This window comes from Anomaloglossus baeobatrachus, chromosome 10, assembly GCF_048569485.1.
Source record: "Anomaloglossus baeobatrachus isolate aAnoBae1 chromosome 10, aAnoBae1.hap1, whole genome shotgun sequence".
NCBI classification, from domain to species: Eukaryota; Metazoa; Chordata; class Amphibia; order Anura; family Aromobatidae; genus Anomaloglossus; species Anomaloglossus baeobatrachus.
In genome coordinates, this window is record NC_134362.1 from 48529503 (window position 1) to 48548405 (window position 18903).

The 18903-nt window shown below is 49.8% G+C and overlaps 1 protein-coding gene across 1 annotated transcript in view; it reads right to left on the reverse strand.

Moving 5' to 3' along the window:
• NXF1 (nuclear RNA export factor 1) overlaps nt 1–18403 on the reverse strand; it is a 173889-nt gene extending 155486 nt beyond the window's left edge. The window contains 1 exon segment of the mRNA XM_075326585.1: nt 18284–18403. Coding sequence (XP_075182700.1) covers nt 18284–18377 — 94 coding nt within the window. The 5' untranslated portion in view covers nt 18378–18403.
• Nucleotides 18404–18903: the final 500 nt, after the last annotated feature.

An 18903-nucleotide genomic window follows, 5' to 3' on the forward strand; every position in this document is an offset into this window, starting at 1 on the left:
CGTCAACACACGCACCCACATCATTGGCAGCATCCACAAAAGTAGCAGCAGCTGTCACAGTTTACCTTGCAAATATTAATAACTGAACGTGTACACAGCAGAGCAGCAAACGTTTCAAAGGTCAAGGAATAAATTGGCCCCGATACATAGCAACATCTGCATGCAGGATTATACGGTTAGAGAAGCGTGAGGGCAAACAGACTAATAGTCTCTGCTGCTCGACTTTATCGAGGGTTTTTGGAGCTGATGCGCATATTTGTGAGTCCATATAGATAACTCGGAAGGCGATCATCAGCAGACTTCTCATATCTTGTGCAGGAGACAATAAAACCTTTAGCCCGAGGCACAAGTGCTGCAGAGCCTGTGAGAACCTTGTTTTCTTGAAAAAGTCTGAGCTCATACCGAACTTCAGGTTTACTTAAACTGAGTGTTTTATCACTAGGAGATTATCATTGCTGTGACTAGCTGGCTCCTGCCAGGTTACCAACTCCAACCCGGTTGTGATTAGCAGCTCACTGTCTGTAGGCTTTGTACATAAAGAGAATGGTGTGGGGCAGCTTTCTCAGCTCTGCTAGAAGGCTAAGGGTACGTGCCCATGTAGCAGATTTGTGTGCCGATTTTCTGCACACAAAACGGCTTGTTTTGCAGGAAAAGCGCACTTTTGTTTTAAATCACATTCTTTCACGTCATGGCGATTGCGGGGGGTTCCTGCGCTATACCCCCGTGATTTCTGCCATGTCTCCGGCTGATGTTACAACTGATACCCAGCTCTCACTGCCAGGAGCAGTACCTGCACCGTTCTAAGCAGATAAGCCCCCTAAATGCTGTGATCAATGGTGATCGCAGCGTTCAGGAGGCATGGAGAAGAACTGCTTTCCCTGGCAACCGGGTCCCTGCAATGCAATCACAGCTACCTGATCGCTGCCATAGCAACCCTGGGTCGTCATCATGACAACCCCGGGTTACTGAGCTACAGAGAGCCTCACAGACCATGCTGAATGCATGGAGTGTGAAGTGAAGTCTCACTGCTGCGAGTGCAGCACTGACAGATATAATCCATTGCAGTGATCAAGCTCAACCACTGCAGTGAATTATAGACGAAGGGAAAAATGAAAAATTGACATGCTACAGATTTTGTCTGCAAGGAAAATATCTGCAACATGTGCACAGCAAGTCAGGATTCTCATAGACTTTGCCTGTATACATTTATTCTTTGCAGTATTGATTCAAATCTGCATGAAAAAATGCTGCAAAAACTCAGCGTGGGCACACAGCCCAAATTTAAAAGCTCTGACAGAATGACTGCACCCAGTAGACAAAGTGTTACTTTGTTGGATTCAGGGTCTCCTTGCCTACATTATGGCTGCTCTTAGATGAGGTAGTAAAAACCTGCTGACAGATTCTCTTTAAAAAAAAAATCCCCAAAACCTTTAAAAAGGCACACGCACACGCGCACGCACACACACACACACACACACACACACACAGTTATTCTGCAGAGCTTTCTAAGCAGAGCATCTAAGTTTTTGAGGAGGATTTGGAAAGTTTCTACTCGAGATTCTGCTCCAAAAATGCATAAAAAAAAAAAAAAAAAAATTGTGCGCACTTTTGCATTTCTTTTTCTCTCCGGCACAAATGTGGCAAAATTTAATTCACATGCCACACACAGTTATTTAATTTGCGCCAAGTCAATTGTTTCAGTTTATGCAATATTTTGCACCCATACAAGTTAATAAAACTGCAAGTGAAAAAGAAGGGAATTTTGTTTACTTACCGTAAATTCCTTTTCTTCTAGCTCCTATTGGGAGACCCAGACAATTAGGGTGTATAGCTTCTGCCTCCGGAGGCCACACAAAGTATTACACTTTTAGTGTAACCCCTCCCCTCTGCCTATACACCCTCCCGTGCATCACGGGCTCCTCAGTTTTGGTGCAAAAGCAGGAAGGAGGAAACTTATAAATTGGTTTAAGGTAAATTCAATCCGAAGGATGTTCGGAAAACTGAAAACCATGAAACAATTGAACATGAACAACATGTGTACACAAAAGAACAACTAGCCCGAAGGGAACAGGGGCGGGTGCTGGGTCTCCCAATAGGAGCTAGAAGAAAAGGAATTTACGGTAAGTAAACAAAATTCCCTTCTTCGTTGTCGCTCCATTGGGAGACCCAGACAATTGGGACGTCCAAAAGCAGTCCCTGGGTGGGTAAAAGAATACCTCGATAAAAAGAGCCGAAACGGCCCCCTCTTACAGGTGGGCAACCGCCGCCTGAAGGACTCGCCTACCTAGACTGGCATCTGCCGAAGCATAGGTATGCACCCGATAGTGTTTCGTGAAAGTGTGCAGACTAGACCAGGTAGCCGCCTGACACACCTGCTGAGCCGTAGCCCGGTGCCGCAATGCCCAGGACGCACCCACGGCTCTGGTAGAATGGGCTTTCAGCCCTGAAGGAATCGGAAGTCCAGAAGAACGGTAGGCTTCAAGAATCGGTTCCTTGATCCACCGAGCCAAGGTTGACTTGGAAGCCTGCGAACCCTTACGCTGGCCAGCGACAAGGACAAAGAGCGCATCTGAACGGCGCAGGGGTGCCGTGCGAGACACGTAAAACCGGAGTGCCCTCACTAGATCTAATGAGTGCAAATCCTTTTCACATTTGTGAATTGGATTAGGGCAAAATGAAGGCAAGGAGATATCCTGATTGAGATGAAAAGGGGATACCACCTTAGGGAGAAATTCCGGGACAGGACGTAGAACCACCTTATCCTGGTGAAAAACCAGGAAGGGGGCTTTGCATGACAGCGCTGCAAGCTCTGACACTCTTCGGAGTGATGTAACTGCCACTAGAAATGCCACCTTCTGCGAAAGACGTGATAAAGAAACATCCCGCAGCGGCTCGAAAGGTGGTTTCTGAAGAGCCGTTAGCACCCTGTTAAGGTCCCAGGGTTCCAGCGGACGCTTGTATGGTGGGACTATGTGGCAAACTCCCTGCAGGAACGTGCGGACCTGCGGAAGCCTGGCCAGGCGCTTTTGAAAAAATACGGAGAGCGCCGATACTTGTCCCTTGAGAGAGCAGAGTGACAAACCCTTGTCCATTCCAGATTGAAGGAATGAAAGAAAAGTGGGTAAGGCAAACGGCCAGGGAGAAAAACCATTATCAGAGCACCAGGATAAGAAGATCCGCCAAGATCTGTAATAGATCTTGGCGGACGTTGGTTTCCTGGCCTGTCTCATAGTGGCAATGACATCCTGAGATAATCCTGAGGACGCTAGGAGCCAGGACTCAATGGCCACACAGTCAGGTTGAGGGCCACAGAATTCAGATGGAAAAACGGCCCTTGTGACAGCAAGTCTGGGCGGTCTGGAAGCGCCCACGGTTGACCCACCGTGAGATGCCACAGATCCGGGTACCACGATCGCCTCAGCCAATCTGGAGCGACGAGAATGGCGCGACGACAGTCGGACCTGATCTTGCGTAACACTCTGGGCAGCATCGCCAGAGGAGGAAACACATAAGGCAGTCGAAACTGCGACCAGTCCTGAACTAATGCGTCCGCCGCCAGAGCTCTGTGATCCTGAGACCGTGCCATGAAGGCCGGGACCTTGTTGTTGTGTCGTGACGCCATGAGATCGACGTCCGGCGTTCCCCAGCGGCGACAGATCTCTCGAAACACGTCTGGGTGAAGAGACCATTCCCCCGCGTCCATGCCCTGACGACTGAGAAAGTCTGCTTCCCAGTTTTCTACGCCCGGGATGTACACTGCGGAGATCGTGGAGGCTGTGGCTTCCACCCACTGCAGAATCCGCCTGACTTCCTGGAAGGCCTGACGACTGCGCGTGCCTCCCTGATGGTTGATGTATGCGACGGCCGTGGCGTTGTCCGACTGTATACGGATCTGTCTGCCCTCCAGCCACTGATGGAAGGCCAATAAGGCTAGATACACCGCCCTTATCTCCAGAACATTGATCTGAAGGGAGGACTCTACCGGAGTCCAGGTTCCCTGAGCCCTGTGGTGGCGGAAAACCGCTCCCCACCCTGACAGGCTCGCGTCCGTGGTGACCACAGCCCAGGTTGGGGGTAGGAAGGATCTTCCTTGCGATAGAGAATTGGGAAGGAGCCACCACTGAAGAGACGTCTTGGTTGCAAGGGACAGAGACGTTCCTGTCGAGGGAAGTCGACCTCCTGTCCCATTTGCGGAGAATGTCCCATTGGAGTGGCCGCAGATGCAATTGCGCGAACGGCACTGCCTCCATTGCTGCCACCATCTTCCCCAAGAAGTGCATGAGGCGCCTCAAGGGGTATGACTGACCCCGAAGAAGAGATTGTATCCCTGCCTGCAGGGACAGCTGTTTGTCCAGCGGTAGCTTGACTACCGCTGACTGTGTATGAAACTCCATCCCGAGGTAAGTCAGTGATTGGGTCGGTGTCAACTGGGATTTTGGGAAGTTGATTATCCACCCAAACTGCTGGAGAGTCGCCAGAGCGACTGTAAGGCTGTGTTGACACACCGCCCGAGAAGGTGCCCTGACTAGGACATCGTCTAAGTAGGGAATCACCGAGTGGCCCTGACAGTGTAGGACCGCCACTACGGATGCCATGACTTTGGTGAACACCCGTGGGGCTGTCGCCAGGCCGAAAAGGACTGGGGCTTGGCGGAGGGACGAAAGGACCGAAACCTCGATTGAATCTTCCGTTGCTGAGGTCTCTTAGGTTTGGACTGGGGTAAGGAGGAGTCCTTTCCCTTGGATTCCTTAATAATCTCATCCAATCGTTCGCCAAACAAGCGTTCGCCAGCAAATGGCAAACCTGTTAAGAACCTCTTGGAGGCCGAGTCTGCCTTCCATTCGCGCAGCCACATGGCCCTGCGGACTGCCACAGAATTAGCGGATGCCACCGCTGTACGGCTAGCAGAGTCTAGGACTGCGTTCATGGCGTAGGAAGAAAAAGCTGTCGCTTGAGAAGTCAGAGACGCAACCTGCGGAGCAGAATTACGTGTGACTGCATTAATCTCAGCCAGACAAGCTGAGATAGCTTGTAGTGCCCACACGGCTGCAAAGGCCGGGGCAAAAGACGCGCCCGTGGCTTCAAAAATGGATTTCACCAGGAGCTCTGCCTGCCTGTCAGTGGCATCCTTTAGCGATGAGCCATCTGCCACCGATACCACAGATCTAGCCGCCAATCTAGAGACTGGAGGATCCACCTTGGGACACTGAGCCCAACCCTTAACTACGTCAGAGGGGAAGGGGTAACGTGTGTCAGTAAGGCGCTTAGTAAAGCGCTTGTCCGGAACCGCTCTGGGCTTCTGGACAGCATCTCTGAAGTTAGAGTGATCGAAAAAAGCACTCCGTGTACGTTTGGGGAACCGAAACTGGTGTTTCTCCTGCTGAGAAGTCGACTCCTCCACAGGTGGAGGCGGGGGAGACAGATCTAACACCTGGTTAATGGACGAGATCATTAACTAAGGCGTCCCCTTCAGGTGTATCAAGATTGAGAGCAACGTCAGGTTCAGAGCCCTGAGCTGCGACGTCCGCCTCGTCCTCCAGAGAGTCCTCGGGCTGGGAACCCGAACAGCGTGAAGAAGTCGGGGAAGATTCCCAGCGAGCCCGCTTAGTCGGTCTGGGACTGAGATCCGGGCAGGAGTCCTCCGCGTGGGACCTAGGGCCCAACCTGGGAGCGCGCTGCGGCGCGGACCGAGAGGGGCCTGGAGGCGACGAGCTAACGGGGACCGGGGCCTGTGTAAGGACCGGTCTGGACTGCAAAGCTTCCAGCAGCTTGGCAGACCATTTGTCCATAGACTGAGCCATGGATTGTGAAAGTGACTCAGAGTTTCTCAGCAAAAACTGCAAACTCTGTCCCTGCCGCCTGGACAGGGGGAGCAGGGGGGTCTACCTGAGCCGAGGGGCCCACTAGTGACCGAGGCTCCGGCTGAGCAAGTTAAACAGGGGTTGAGCATTGCTCACAGTGAGGGTAGGTGGAACCCGCAGGCAACATAGCCGCACAAGAGGTACAGGTCGCAAAAAAACCCTGTGCCTTAGCACCTTTGCTCCTTGTGGACGACATGCTGTTGTCTCCTAGGAGAGTGATCACTGAGGGTATATGGGAAGGGGTATACAGCCCGACCGAACAGAAATAAGTATATAAATACGTATCTATTCCGGCACCCTGGGGGGGGGGGGGGGACCAGCACCGGGTGACCGGTGTGGCTTACCGACCGCTAAAAAGCGAGTGTGTGTCTTCCAGATTCCCTGCCTTAGGTCTCCCAGAGCTGCAGAGCTCTTCCCTGATAATCCTCCACCGGCAGAATGCCAAAAACATGGCTGCCGGAGCTCTCAGGGGAGGAGTGGAGCCGTGGGCGGTGCTAGAAAAGTGCGGGAATCTGGGGTCCCCACAGTGATCAGTGAGGGGGGAGGAAACATACAGGATGCTCCGGCCCTCACAGCCGACGTCAGGCCGGCCGTCCCGCCCTTACCCCTGACAGGCAGGCCCGGGGGCGGGATTTTTGCTACTAGGCCGCGATGAAGCCGGGGACTAAATTTAAGACCGCGGCCGACAAGCAGGCTCGGTCGGCGCGGAAGTCCGCCGGTCTTCAGAAATCAGCAGCTGCTGCAGCGTCCGGGAATAAGGCGCTCCATGCACAGTCCCCATGGGGACACAGAGTACCTTATAGTTGCAGGGCCCGATCCCTGAGGAAGAATAGACTCCTGTCCAGCAGATTCCCACAGGGGCTGCGGAGGGAGCACGGTCCCAGTGAATGGATGACCGGTCAGGATCCCACTTCTCCCAGAGCCACTAAGGGATGGTGAAGGAAAACGGCATGAGGCTCCGGCCTTTGTACCCGCAATGGGTACCTCAACCTTAACAGCACCGCCGACTTTAGTGGGGTGAGAAGGGAACATGCCGGGGACCCCGTGGGGGTCCTCTTTTCTTCCAACCGATATACCTAATATGAGAATGCATGAGTGGATGTGTGCCTCCTTCCACACAAAGCATAAAACTGAGGAGCACGTGATGCACGGGAGGGTGTATAGGCAGAGGGGAGGGGTTACACTTTTAAAGTGCAATACTTTGTGTGGCCTCCGGAGGCAGAAGCTATACACCCAATTGTCTGGGTCTCCCAATGGAGCGACAAAGAAAAAGCCCATACTGTACGCAGCGTTTTTTTTCTGCCACAGCTCTGTCCTTTGGGTGATTGGATAGTTTATGGCACCATAAAAATAATAGTTCTAGGCAGCACATCGTCCTGCGTAAAAAAAGGTGACGTGCTGCCGAGAACAATGATTATCTAAGTGCACCTAATGATCATATTATCCATTATTCTGGTTGGATTTTACATCGTTTAAGGCCATGGTCAACACGTCAACATCTTCTGCACATACTAAAAAGTCTGCAGTAAGACTGTTTCCTGTGCTGTGTCGCAGACCACACGTTATAATACGCTTTTCTCCTTGTGTCTGTGTGGGTTTCCTCTGGGTAATCCGCTTTCCACCCACACGTCAAAAGACAAACTGATAAGGAATTTTGATTGTGAGTCCCAATGGGGACAGTGATGGTGATATTTGCAAAGAGCTGCGGAATATGATGGCGCTATAGAAGTGAGAATAAAAAGATCGGTTTTCCCGCAAGGCATTTGTTGAGGTTATACAAATAAAAAGAAATAAAAATGTGAACATACCACAAATGCTAAGTTTATAGCACAGGATTACACAGACAGAAAAAGGTCACTGTGCAAGAACAAAATATTGGCCGTTTGCAACCCAAAAAGATCAGAAAAATGCACAATTCCTCCTAAGAGTACTTTCACACTTGCGTTGTTTTCCTTCCGTTACAATCCGCCCTTTTGGAAAACAGCGGAACCTGTTAACGGATTCCGCTGTTTCCCATAGACTTGTATGGGTGACGGATTGTGCCAAAAGGACCTGCGTTGCTTCCGCTGGGCGACGCTCCGTTGCTTCCGCCCAGTGGGAGGAACACAGCATGTAACGTTGTTTTGAGCAGCGGAATCCTCAGGATTTCATTGCGCATGCTTTTTTTTTTTTTTAAATCAAAAACTTTATTTTGTCTCGTGGTAGCCGAACGTTCAGCTGAGCGCCCGCCCGCCAGCATGCTCAGCCGCCGGCAAGTGACAGCGCTCAGCTGAGCGCTCGCCCGCCGGCATGCCCGGCCACCGGCAAGTGACAGCGCTCAGCTGAGCGCTCGCCCGCCGGCATGCCCGGCCGCCGGCAAGTGACAGCGCTCAGATGAGCGCCCGCCGGCATGCCCGGCCGCCGGCAAGTGACAGCGCTCAGATGAGCGCTCGCCCGCTGGCATGCCCGGCCGCCGGCATGTGACAGCGCTCAGACGAGCGCCCACCGGCATGCACGGCCGCCAGCAAGTGACAGCGCTCAGCTGAGCGCTTGCCCGCCGGCATGCCCGACCGCCGGCAAGTGACAGCGCTCAGCTGAGCCACCGGCCGCCGGCTATTGAGAGCGATCAGCTGATTGTTCACAATAGTCTGCTGCCGGTAAAACTGTAAAGAAAATAATAAAAAAAAAAAGCTTTCCGTTTTGTACGATCCGTAGCATCCGTTGTGCCACTATATGCAACGCATCCGTTGCATCCGTAACACAACGCAACGCTACGGAAGCCGTCCAACGCAAGTGTGAAACTAGCCTAATTTGGAGGTGTTAATGGGGCCCCCAACCTCTTGGGCTGCAAGAATGACATGTCCCCTCCTCCCCCTCGCATGATTACTAAATGCCACATTGTCATACATACTAAGGCTAGTTTCACACTTCCGTTGGGCGAAATCCGCTGGGTCCGTTGCTGCATCATTTTGACGCATCCGTTATTTTTGTGGTGTCAACGGATGCAACGGATCCGTTAGCCGATTCCTGTGAAATAATGGACCCGTTGCATCCGTTTGGCGTCCGTTAGACGTCGGTATAACGGAATGCGTCGGCTCTGGGTTTTTTTTTCCCATTTTTTTCCTTCTGGGCATGCTCAGTAGAAATTAGCGGAATCCAGCAGCGGATTCCGTTGTAAAGCACTTTGCAGCGGAATCCGCTACCATAGGGAGCCATTATAAATTTTAATGGAAGCAACAGAATCCGCTGGTCGGAGTCATTTTGACGCAAGCAAATAACGATACATTCAGCGTTCCTTCCGCTAGGCGGAAGCAACGCAGCGTCGGCCAACGGAAGCAACGCAGGTACTTTTGGCACAATCCGTAATCAATGCAAGTCTATGGGAAACAGCGGAATCCGTTAACGGATTCCGCTGATTCCCAAGACAGCGGATTGCGCCGAAAAAAAAACCAAAAACGGAAGTGTCAAAGTACCCTAAGACTTGCATGTATTTACAAAATCTGCAAACGGATAAGTAGTTTTTTTGCTATAAAAATTGTCATGTTTGCAAGCTTTATATACATAGTCTGCTTCACCTACAAATCCAGACATATAGAAGCATTAACACTTTTCATGATTATGCCCCATACACTGATCAAGCTGAACGTCACCATCCCCTGCTACTTATATCTCCATGGCTTCCTTCCACTCGTCACTATAGCAACGGAACACAATGGGGGCCGATTACCATGACTTCCACAGCACTCGCAGAAGAGCGGCGAGCCTAATGGAAGCACATAAATAAATGCAGTCTATTTACTGAAGGCAGAATTTTCAGGAGAAATTATTTGATTTATAATTTTTTCAATATCTTAAAATGGGTCTTGTACTTTTAAAAAATAAATAATAAAATGTTATAAATAAATTAAAATAAAGGTCAATAGATTTAGAATGGAAAATAGTTACATTTACTTTTAGATCTTTATATAGGACTTGGTTTTTGTTGCCTCGTGATTTTTTTTTTTTTAGATCAATGATTGGTTTTAAAACCAATGAAGTGGAGTAAATTGTGCGACATCGCTAACGATATATCGTCGGGGGTCACTGTGTTTGTGACGCACATCCGGCCTCGTTAGCGACATCGCAGCGTGTGACAGCTAGGAGCGACGATCAACGATCGCAAAAACATCAAAAATCGTTGATCGTTGACACGTCGCTCCTTTTCATAATATCGTTGGTGGTGCATGCCGCTGGTTGTTCGTCGTTCCTGAGGCAGCACACATCGCTGTCACCAGATTTGGCCCCTATAGGCTGCGGCCACCAGCACCGGGCTCTTATACACAGCATTCTAACATGCTGTATACAAGAGCCCAGGCCGGGGGAATAACATAAAAAATACTATCTCCGGCGCCGCCTCTTTCTGAAGCCTGTGCATGATGAGTCTACGTCATACACACTCACCGGTCCTGCGCAGGCGCACTACAATACTTTGATCTGCCCTGCACAGGACCTCAATGCCGGCGAGTGTGGACGACGTCGGACCCGTCATGCACCGCGGCTTCAGAAGGACAACAAAAAATGGCCGAAAGAGGAGGCGCTGGGCCCGGAGAACTGAGACACTCATATGGCCAACCGCGCAACCATTAGGTAAGTATTATAAAGTGTTTTTTACGTTCTACACAGCGGCCTGGGCTCTTTTATATACAGCATTCTAACATGCTGTATATAAGAGCCCGGTGGTGTTGGGCGCAGCTTAGGCTGCTTTGACACATCCGGTTTTAGCAGTGCGGCTAAATCCGGCTCTAAAACCTATGCAACGGATGCGGCAAAAAAACCCGCATCCTTTGCACATGTTTTTACATGCGGATCGTCCGTTTTTTGCTGGTTGCGGCACGCTACTGAGCATGCGCAGTGCAAAAAAACGCATGCTGCGGCCGGATGCGGTTTTTGCCGCATCGCGCCGCATTTGGCGTCCATAGGCATGCATTGGAAAAAGCGCCGCATCGGCCGGATGCGGCGCGATGCGGTTTTTTTTTGCCGGACGAAAAACAGTGCCAGGCAACGTTCCATCCGGCCGCCGCATGGGCTAAATATGCACATCCGGCAAAAAACGGACCGAACGCAAGGCCATGCGGCACAATCCGGCACTAATGAAAGTCTATACGGAAAAAACGCAACCGGCGACAAAAAAACAAAAAAAAACGGTTGCGTTTTTTTCTGCAAAGAGCCGGATTGTGCCGCACAGCAAAAACCGGGTGTGTGAAAGTAGCCTTATAGGGCAAAAAAATGGTGGCAGGTTCCCTTTAAACACACAGTGGGCATGAGTTTTCGTAAAATCACATCTGTGTTTGACCAGTTAAATGCAGATTTTCTGTACACAAAAACATAATACAGATAGAAAAAAATAAAATGTTTACTTTACGTGTGACTGTGGCCTTATGATGCTCATACACAGGCAAACCTGCTGATATTGTAGTGTTTCCCCAACTCTCCCTGATGTCAGATGCCCTTTGTTTCTGTGGGAGAGAAGCTGCTGACAGCCGGTCATTCCATCTCACTCCCTACTGAAAACACATACATGCGCCGTCTAAAGCCTCATTCAGACCTCCATATTTCAGGGATAAAACAAGTGTTCATTAAAGCCTGAGGCTGTTTCCCTTTTTTTTTTTTTTTGCAGACTACAAATTCATAAAAACCCAACTTACTCATAAAAGTCTGCAGCCTTGATTAATCGAGACCGGTGATTTTGATGGGGCATGTTAGGGTCAGGCGTTCCTGATTCACTAAGGATCACAAGTCTCCTAATTAATCGGGAGCGTCTGCTGAATGGCGAGCACCAGTCGACTCTGGTTTAAGTAACATCACAGCCTGAAATGACGTAAGCCATAGTCCCACACAGTGAGATCGCTAGCGATATCACTGTGTGAAAAGCAACAGCGAGCGGGCCCCTGCTGCGAGGTCGCTGATCGTGACAACACGATCAGGACCATTTATTGCTCGTTGGGTCTCCCGCTGTGCAGCACGCATCGGCGTGTTTGACGGTGGGAGACCAACGAGCGCCCAGCGTCTGACTACCGGAGGAATCTCCAGTAATGCCAGGCCTGGATTCAGTTAACTGCTTAGCACTCCGTAGCTCTCACCTGAGCTCCGGAGTGCAGCCTAGACAGCACCGCGAGCGCCGAGTGATTGATTAACCGGCGATTGCGGTTCAAGTTCATGACAGCTGAAGACATGCTGGGCTGATCTCCAGATTGCAGCCCGGCCTGTCCGCAGCTGTTATGAAGTGAACCGCAATTGCCGGGGAATCAATCACTCGGCGCTTGCGGAGCAGTCCTGCAAACTCTGAGATCAGACCAGGCTGCAGCTGAGAGCTCCGGAGTGCAAGGAAGGTAACTGAATACAGGAGATTCCTCCGGTAGCCAGCAGGGAGCTGTCGTTACACGGGTCGCTGATCTCTGATCGCTGTGGAGATCTGCCTGATTGACAGCTCACCAGCGACGTTCCAGCGATCCCTGTCAGGTCGGATCGCTGGTGCTTCGCTACGTGTAATGGGACCCTAAGGCGAGTAGTGGCATCGCGCACATGCTCCAGCTCTGGCCATTTTAGCACAACTGAGGAAAAACTGGCATGAAAATTCCAAAAGTTGCAACATTTTTGTATAAGTGATTTACACAAAAAATATGCAGCACTTTGAAAGAGATTTTACGCCAGAATTCTGACCAAAACCTGATGAAAATTTGATCCAGCATACTGAATGAAGGGAACCCTTTCTAAGGAATGAAATAAAGAGAGCCCAAACCCAAGAGCCCAAACCCAAGAGCCCAAACCCAAGAGCCCAAACCCAAGAGCCCAAACCCAAGAGCCCAAACCCAAGAGCCCAAACTGCATTTTCATAATACAGGTTGTATTTGTAGATCACTGGGTTTTTTTGTAGTTAGTATTTTTCCTAGATTGGCAGTGGTTGCATATAGGGTTTCAATTTACAATATCAATTTACTGTGACTGGAAAAAGCATGTGATCCGTGCATGACCTGAGATAAAAATCTGAAATCCCTAGAATGATAAAAATACGTTTCTGTGAATAAGTAGATACTTAGATGAGCAATATCTATAATCTGCCGACTCTGTAATTATGGTCCAGTCACCGGTGCCATGGGGTGGACGGGCTAGAAGCAGTAATGTGCAGCGAGGTGTGATGGGCACTGACTCAGCTCCCGGCTTTATCAGTAAGTCGGTGCGTTACATAAAAGGTTTCACTAATACCTGTAATGCGCCCAGCAGCTTATACACACGAGGACGGGTATGCTGGCATGAATTAATCACTTCTGCACCCGGCCACGGTCAGGCCAGACTGAACAGACCCCGCATTATATTCCCGGGCTGCAGTGATGAGCAGTGTGGGGTTTCTAGCATGACTGCAGCTGACATCTGCCCACACAATATCATTTTATAGGAAGGTCCTGCAGAGAACACTCAACTTTTTCAGAACCTCTTCTTAAAGAGGATCTATTACCAAATTTCACAGTACAAATCTGTTAGACCTGATGAGGCAGGTGTACTTTCAAAAGCATTATTCCGGTATTCCAATGTGGATTCTTAAAACAGCTTGACTCATAAGATGCTCATTTTAACATTATGCAAGAAAACTTTGCAGAAGGATGATACAGACATTCTGACCTATGGATTTTCAAATAAAGTACAACAGCATCATCTGGTCTAAGAGCTATGTAATATTATATGCAGTTTGTATTGCCAAATCTAGCGATGATCTGCAGCAAAGACTTTCTCAATCCAAAATGTGTTTTTGGAATCAATGTGTATCCGCGACAAAAATACAGCAACTCAGAGATAACCCCTGCCCTGATACAGATCAATGGGAATAGTTACGTTTTTCAGTAAAGTGTTGCAAAATTAATTCATTATACCACTAGCCAAATCTCTGACTTAAAGGGGTTGACCAGGTTTGGGACAAAAGTCTGAGGTCATTATGTGACGGTAGACTGATTAATTGTGACAGCGTGCGGTCCCGATCCCCCCTGCTGGTGTGAGTGGGTGGTCACATGTATGCATTCGACTAGGTTCATTTGGCTTCTCTGAGAAAAGCCGGATGAGACTATTTGGCAAGTGACTGCAAGTATGCAAACTGCATTCATGTGTTCACATGATGGATCACTTGCCCTAGCAGTACCGAGGGATCGTGACAGCGTGTGCACCGCAGGCTGTCACTGATTCAACAGACTGCAGTCACATAGAGTCAATGCAAATTTTTGTCTTAAGTCTGGAGAACCCCTTAAAGGCTGGTTCCACATGGATCATGCTTGGATCAGAAGGCCCGGCCTGACTTTGTCTCCTGACCAGATCCAACTGCTTATATCTTTGAGGCAGTGAGCTCAGGTCAGGAGACAGGTCATCCAATACAAGTACAGTCTGCGTTTGTCAGACTTGTAAAACCGGCCTTAATTCTGTAACAACCATGCTATTAGCTGCCACCACAAGAAATCTGGTTTATCAAGTCAACAAACCACCATTAATGAACCAGTGATCCAATGTCTACTGCCCACCATACTGTTGGATGAACGATGGTTCGGGGCAGCTGTCTCTCCAGTCTACCCAAACACATAAGCAGCAGCTCGGCTGAGCGCTCCCGTGTTCTCCACAAGACTTTTTTAGGCAAATACTCATCTCCAAAACGATCAGGAATTGGAAATCAAAAGTGTCAGATTCTTCTCTCTCCCAACATCCTCTGTTGGGGGGAGAGTAGGGAAGCCCCATACACTGCCGACTGATATTGGCACGTTCAGCTGACTATAGTCTAATTTGTACAGAGGCATTAGATAACCTGTCAGGTGCAATATACACCCAAACTATAAGCAGTTTTGGGTGCATATTTCTAATCCCTGTTTAAGGGTACCGTCTCACTAAACGACGTGCCAGCAATTCCGACCTGGTCAGGATCGCTGGTGCCTCGCTACATGGTCGCTGGTTAGCTGTCAATCAGGCAGATCTCACCAGTGACCAGCGACTCGTGAAACGATGCTGCGCTTGGTAACCAGGGTAAATATCGGGTAACTAAGCAAAGCGCTTTGCTTGGTTACCCGATATTTACCCTGGTTACCAGCGTACACCGCTTAGCACTGGCTCCCTGTACACGTAGCACATGTGTGCTGCACAGCGGGAGACCAACGAGCAAAAAATGAACCAGAACAGTGTGTAACGATCAGCATTTTCACAGCAGGGGCCAGGTTGCTGCTTAATGTCACACACAGCGAGATCGCTGATGAGGTCTCTGAAGCCGGAAGGTGTAGTGCACATGATTGGAAGTGCGGTGGGCGGGCCGGACCTGAGGGGGGGCGGGCCGGCCCTCCTGAGGGGTGGGCCGGCCCTCCTGAGGAGGGGCGGGCCGGATTTATCTCCCAAGCTCCTTCGTTACCGGCTATTGCCATTCTCGCACTGCACTCGCAGTCCACAGGTGTACCGCGAGTGCATTGCGATCTTTCTCTCGCCCCATAGACTTGAATGGGTGCGAGAGAGTCTCGCATTACACTCGCAGCATGCTACAATTGTTTTCTCGGTCCGATTGGGGCTGAGAAAATAATCGCTAATGGGTGCTGGCACACAGGCTAATATTGGTCCGAGTGTAATGCAATGTTTTATTGCATTCCACTCGGTCTGATTTTCATGCCGTATGTCTTAGGCCTAAAGAGCTCTATCTATGCCACTAGATACAGGGACGGTTAGGCAGGAATTAGTAATATGCACCCAGACCTGCTCGTGGTTCTGGGTACATATTGTACCTGACAGGTTCACTACATGAAGCAAAGCAAATATCCATTAATGCAACTTTGCATATTCCAAAGGAGACCATCACTTGTCATATCCATCAAAAATTAGGTTTATTGATCCATGTATATTTATTTCTCTACTCAGATTTTAACATGGATCAATAAACCTATCTTTATGGATATGACAAGTGCTGGTCTCCTCTGGATTATATGTGGTCTACCTTTGAGCCTTATGACCGTGCACTGGATGGGTGAGCTTATTTGGTTTTCTTTTTTTACTAATGCAGCATGGTCTAATGTACTGTTCAAAATCAAAAGAAGCTTTGGGCATGTAATCTGCTATTATACCCCATCAACTCTCCTGTGTTTATTTAAAAATAGAAAAAAAAAACATCGCAATAGGACCTCAGTAAATTGTATCAGTCTCTCCACCGCTACACCCTTGTTTTATGTTACATATTCTGTCTCGCACTAAGTAAACAACATTGTCTCCACAGATTAGATACTGTACCCCAGTGCAATTCATGACTTGCATAATATATTCCCAAGGGAGCTAATCATATACAGTCATCAATTATTTATTTATTTTTTTCTAAAAAGTGCAATTATAGTTATCTGTCTCATTACAGATATCCCCCACTCCACTGACCTTGCATTTCCTTGATTTGCAGCAGGTCCCTGACAAGTCCCAGCTTGTCCCCAAACGCTGTGCAACAGACTCAGAGCAAACTAGAAGATCAATAGGCTTCATGCAAGGCTGATGGGAAGAAAGTACAGTGGGGTGCAAGATTCCCCCAGTGACACCTACAGGACCCTTTATAGCCCCCAATATAACGCAATGGGATTTATCACTATTTGTTAGAAAATGGTGCTACATAGCACTCGAAAGCCACAATACCAGAGATCAAAGCCCCAAATCTATACAGCTGCTCCAAGCATCCAATCTGTGTCACTAATTGTCATAGCCGAAAGTGACAAGGCTGTCCTGTAAACTGTCACCCATGGTCAGTAAGGGTCAAACCACCGGGACCTCAAGAGTCCCAAAATCAGATAGTGCTGCCCTATTCACACAGGGAAGCCCATTACCATGATTGTTCCTGGCGATCACACCTATTTCATGGGCCAGCGATACACGTGATCTATGAGACAATCCTTCCAAGTCAGACATTGCCTCTTATAAAACAGACGGATGTGTCCGCTCAGAATAACCCACAGCTTTAAAGAGTAGTTGTCATTCACATTTAATTGTCAGGGTCACATGGTAAAGGTGTGAATCATTTTATAATTTCATGTAAGACAACTTCCTTACGCTGCCTATTTCCTCTGCTGCCATGCTGCAATTGTAGGTAAACGTCTGCTATTTCTTCTGCTACTGTTGATCATATCAGCATGAAGACGAATTGCAGGCGAAAATAGAAGGTCAAAGCGTACAATACTTGGGCAGAGCATCTGGAGCACAGACTGAGAAGGGCCAGATGCTACCGGCCACAAAAGGGACCAGAGATAGCCCAATTACCTGAAAATACAGCATAGCAGTGGAAGTCAGCACTGAGAGAAGGCTGCAGCCGATCAGCGGCGGGTGATCAGCGGCATCGGTCTGTGACATGTGGTGAGGCCTGCGCGGGGCTGGGAGAGAAGTATGCAGATTCTTTATTTGGGACAGCAGACTGGCGGAAGTGAATCATGTATTAGAGGACAGCCCTTTAAAATGGTAATTAACCTTTAATAATCATGATGAAAAAAAAAAAATGACTAAAAAAGGATCTGGAATTTTCATTTGGTGGTCCAGGAGCGATAAGTGGGGTCATATGTGCTGTCTGTAATTCACTTGACGCTGGTTGAGATATTTCCTATATAAAGAAGCATTGCCTAGGGGAAGGCAATTTATAGGGGAAAGCCCTGCCCGACAGCTGAGCCCCGGCTGCCCCATCCCCGGGGTGTCCCGCGCCCTCAGCCTCCCCATCCTCGGGCTGCCCTGCCGCTGGCCACCTCCCCACCCCGGGGTGCCCCATGCCTCCGACCTACCCATCCTTGGGGTTCCCACTGCCCCCCCCCCATCCTCCACGCAACCCGCGCCCCCGGTTGCCCCATCCTCTAGGTGCCATGCACCCCTGCCTTCGCCATCCTCCAGGTGCCTCCATCCTCCCACCCCCCTCTGCCCCCATCCTCCAAATACCCTGCGCCCCCCTCTGCCCCCATCCTCCAAATACCCTGCGCCCCCCTCTGCCCCCATCCTCCAAATACCCTGCGCCCCCCTCTGCCACCATCCTCCAAATACCCTGCGCCCCCCTCTGCCACCATCCTCCAAATACCCTGCACCCCCGTCTGCCCCCATCCTCCAAATACCCTGCACCCCCGTCTGCCCCATCCTCCAAATACCCTGCACCCCCGTCTGCCCGTACCCCCACACCCCTATCTGCCCAGTCTCCCTATTATCCCACGCCCCCGGCTGCCCCCAGTGATGAGCCAGGACCCCCATCAGAGCTCAGTCACCTCTCCACGTTACACACTGATGGTCTGTCTCCGCCATGTTTTCCATGTCTAGTCCCGGGGAGCCCCGCGCGTGCGCTAACAAAGTCGCTATGAAATAAAGTTTTGTTCATAACTCGTACATCGGCCGATATTAATCTCCCGATGAAGCCCCTCGAACCGGAGCACATAACTCCCGTCTAATAAACTCACCAATATAGGGCCGGCCGCCATCCGCCATCTCTAGCTCGCTCGAACTCAAGCTCCGACCTCTCGTCACTTCCACCAAGCAGGACTCCGCCTCCATCTGTCTACGAATCACCGTAGCAACGGGGCCGTCTCCTCACCGGAAGTGACGCAGGAAGCGCAGGCGTGAGGGGGGTGCGGTGCGTGCTCTGCGCGCGTTGGAGGAGGTGGACTGAACCAAGCGCCGCTGAGCGCGGGGGTGACCAGCCTCCCCCACTGCTGGTGCAGTGATAGTCCGGTCCATGCCCGTTATGGGTTTTTGTGTTTTTGTTTTTTCTGACAGGGGTGTTACTTTTTTCTTTTGTGTTTTTATGACTTTGCCACCATTTATATATTACACTTATTATTTAGCGGCCTTCAGCTCGATCTCAAGCCGTGGCGACTTGATGGATGAATGCACATCAGCGAATAATCTAATAATAGGGTGTAATACCCAGTTACTTGATTGCTGCAGGGTTAAAGGGGTCCTACCCCTAAGAATATCTAGTAACGTGATTGGCTGTATAAAATTTGGCTCAGTTTTGTCATCGCTATCCCGTGATCGGGTGTCATAGTGACGTGATGACCCCCTTACCTCCCGCGGGTCT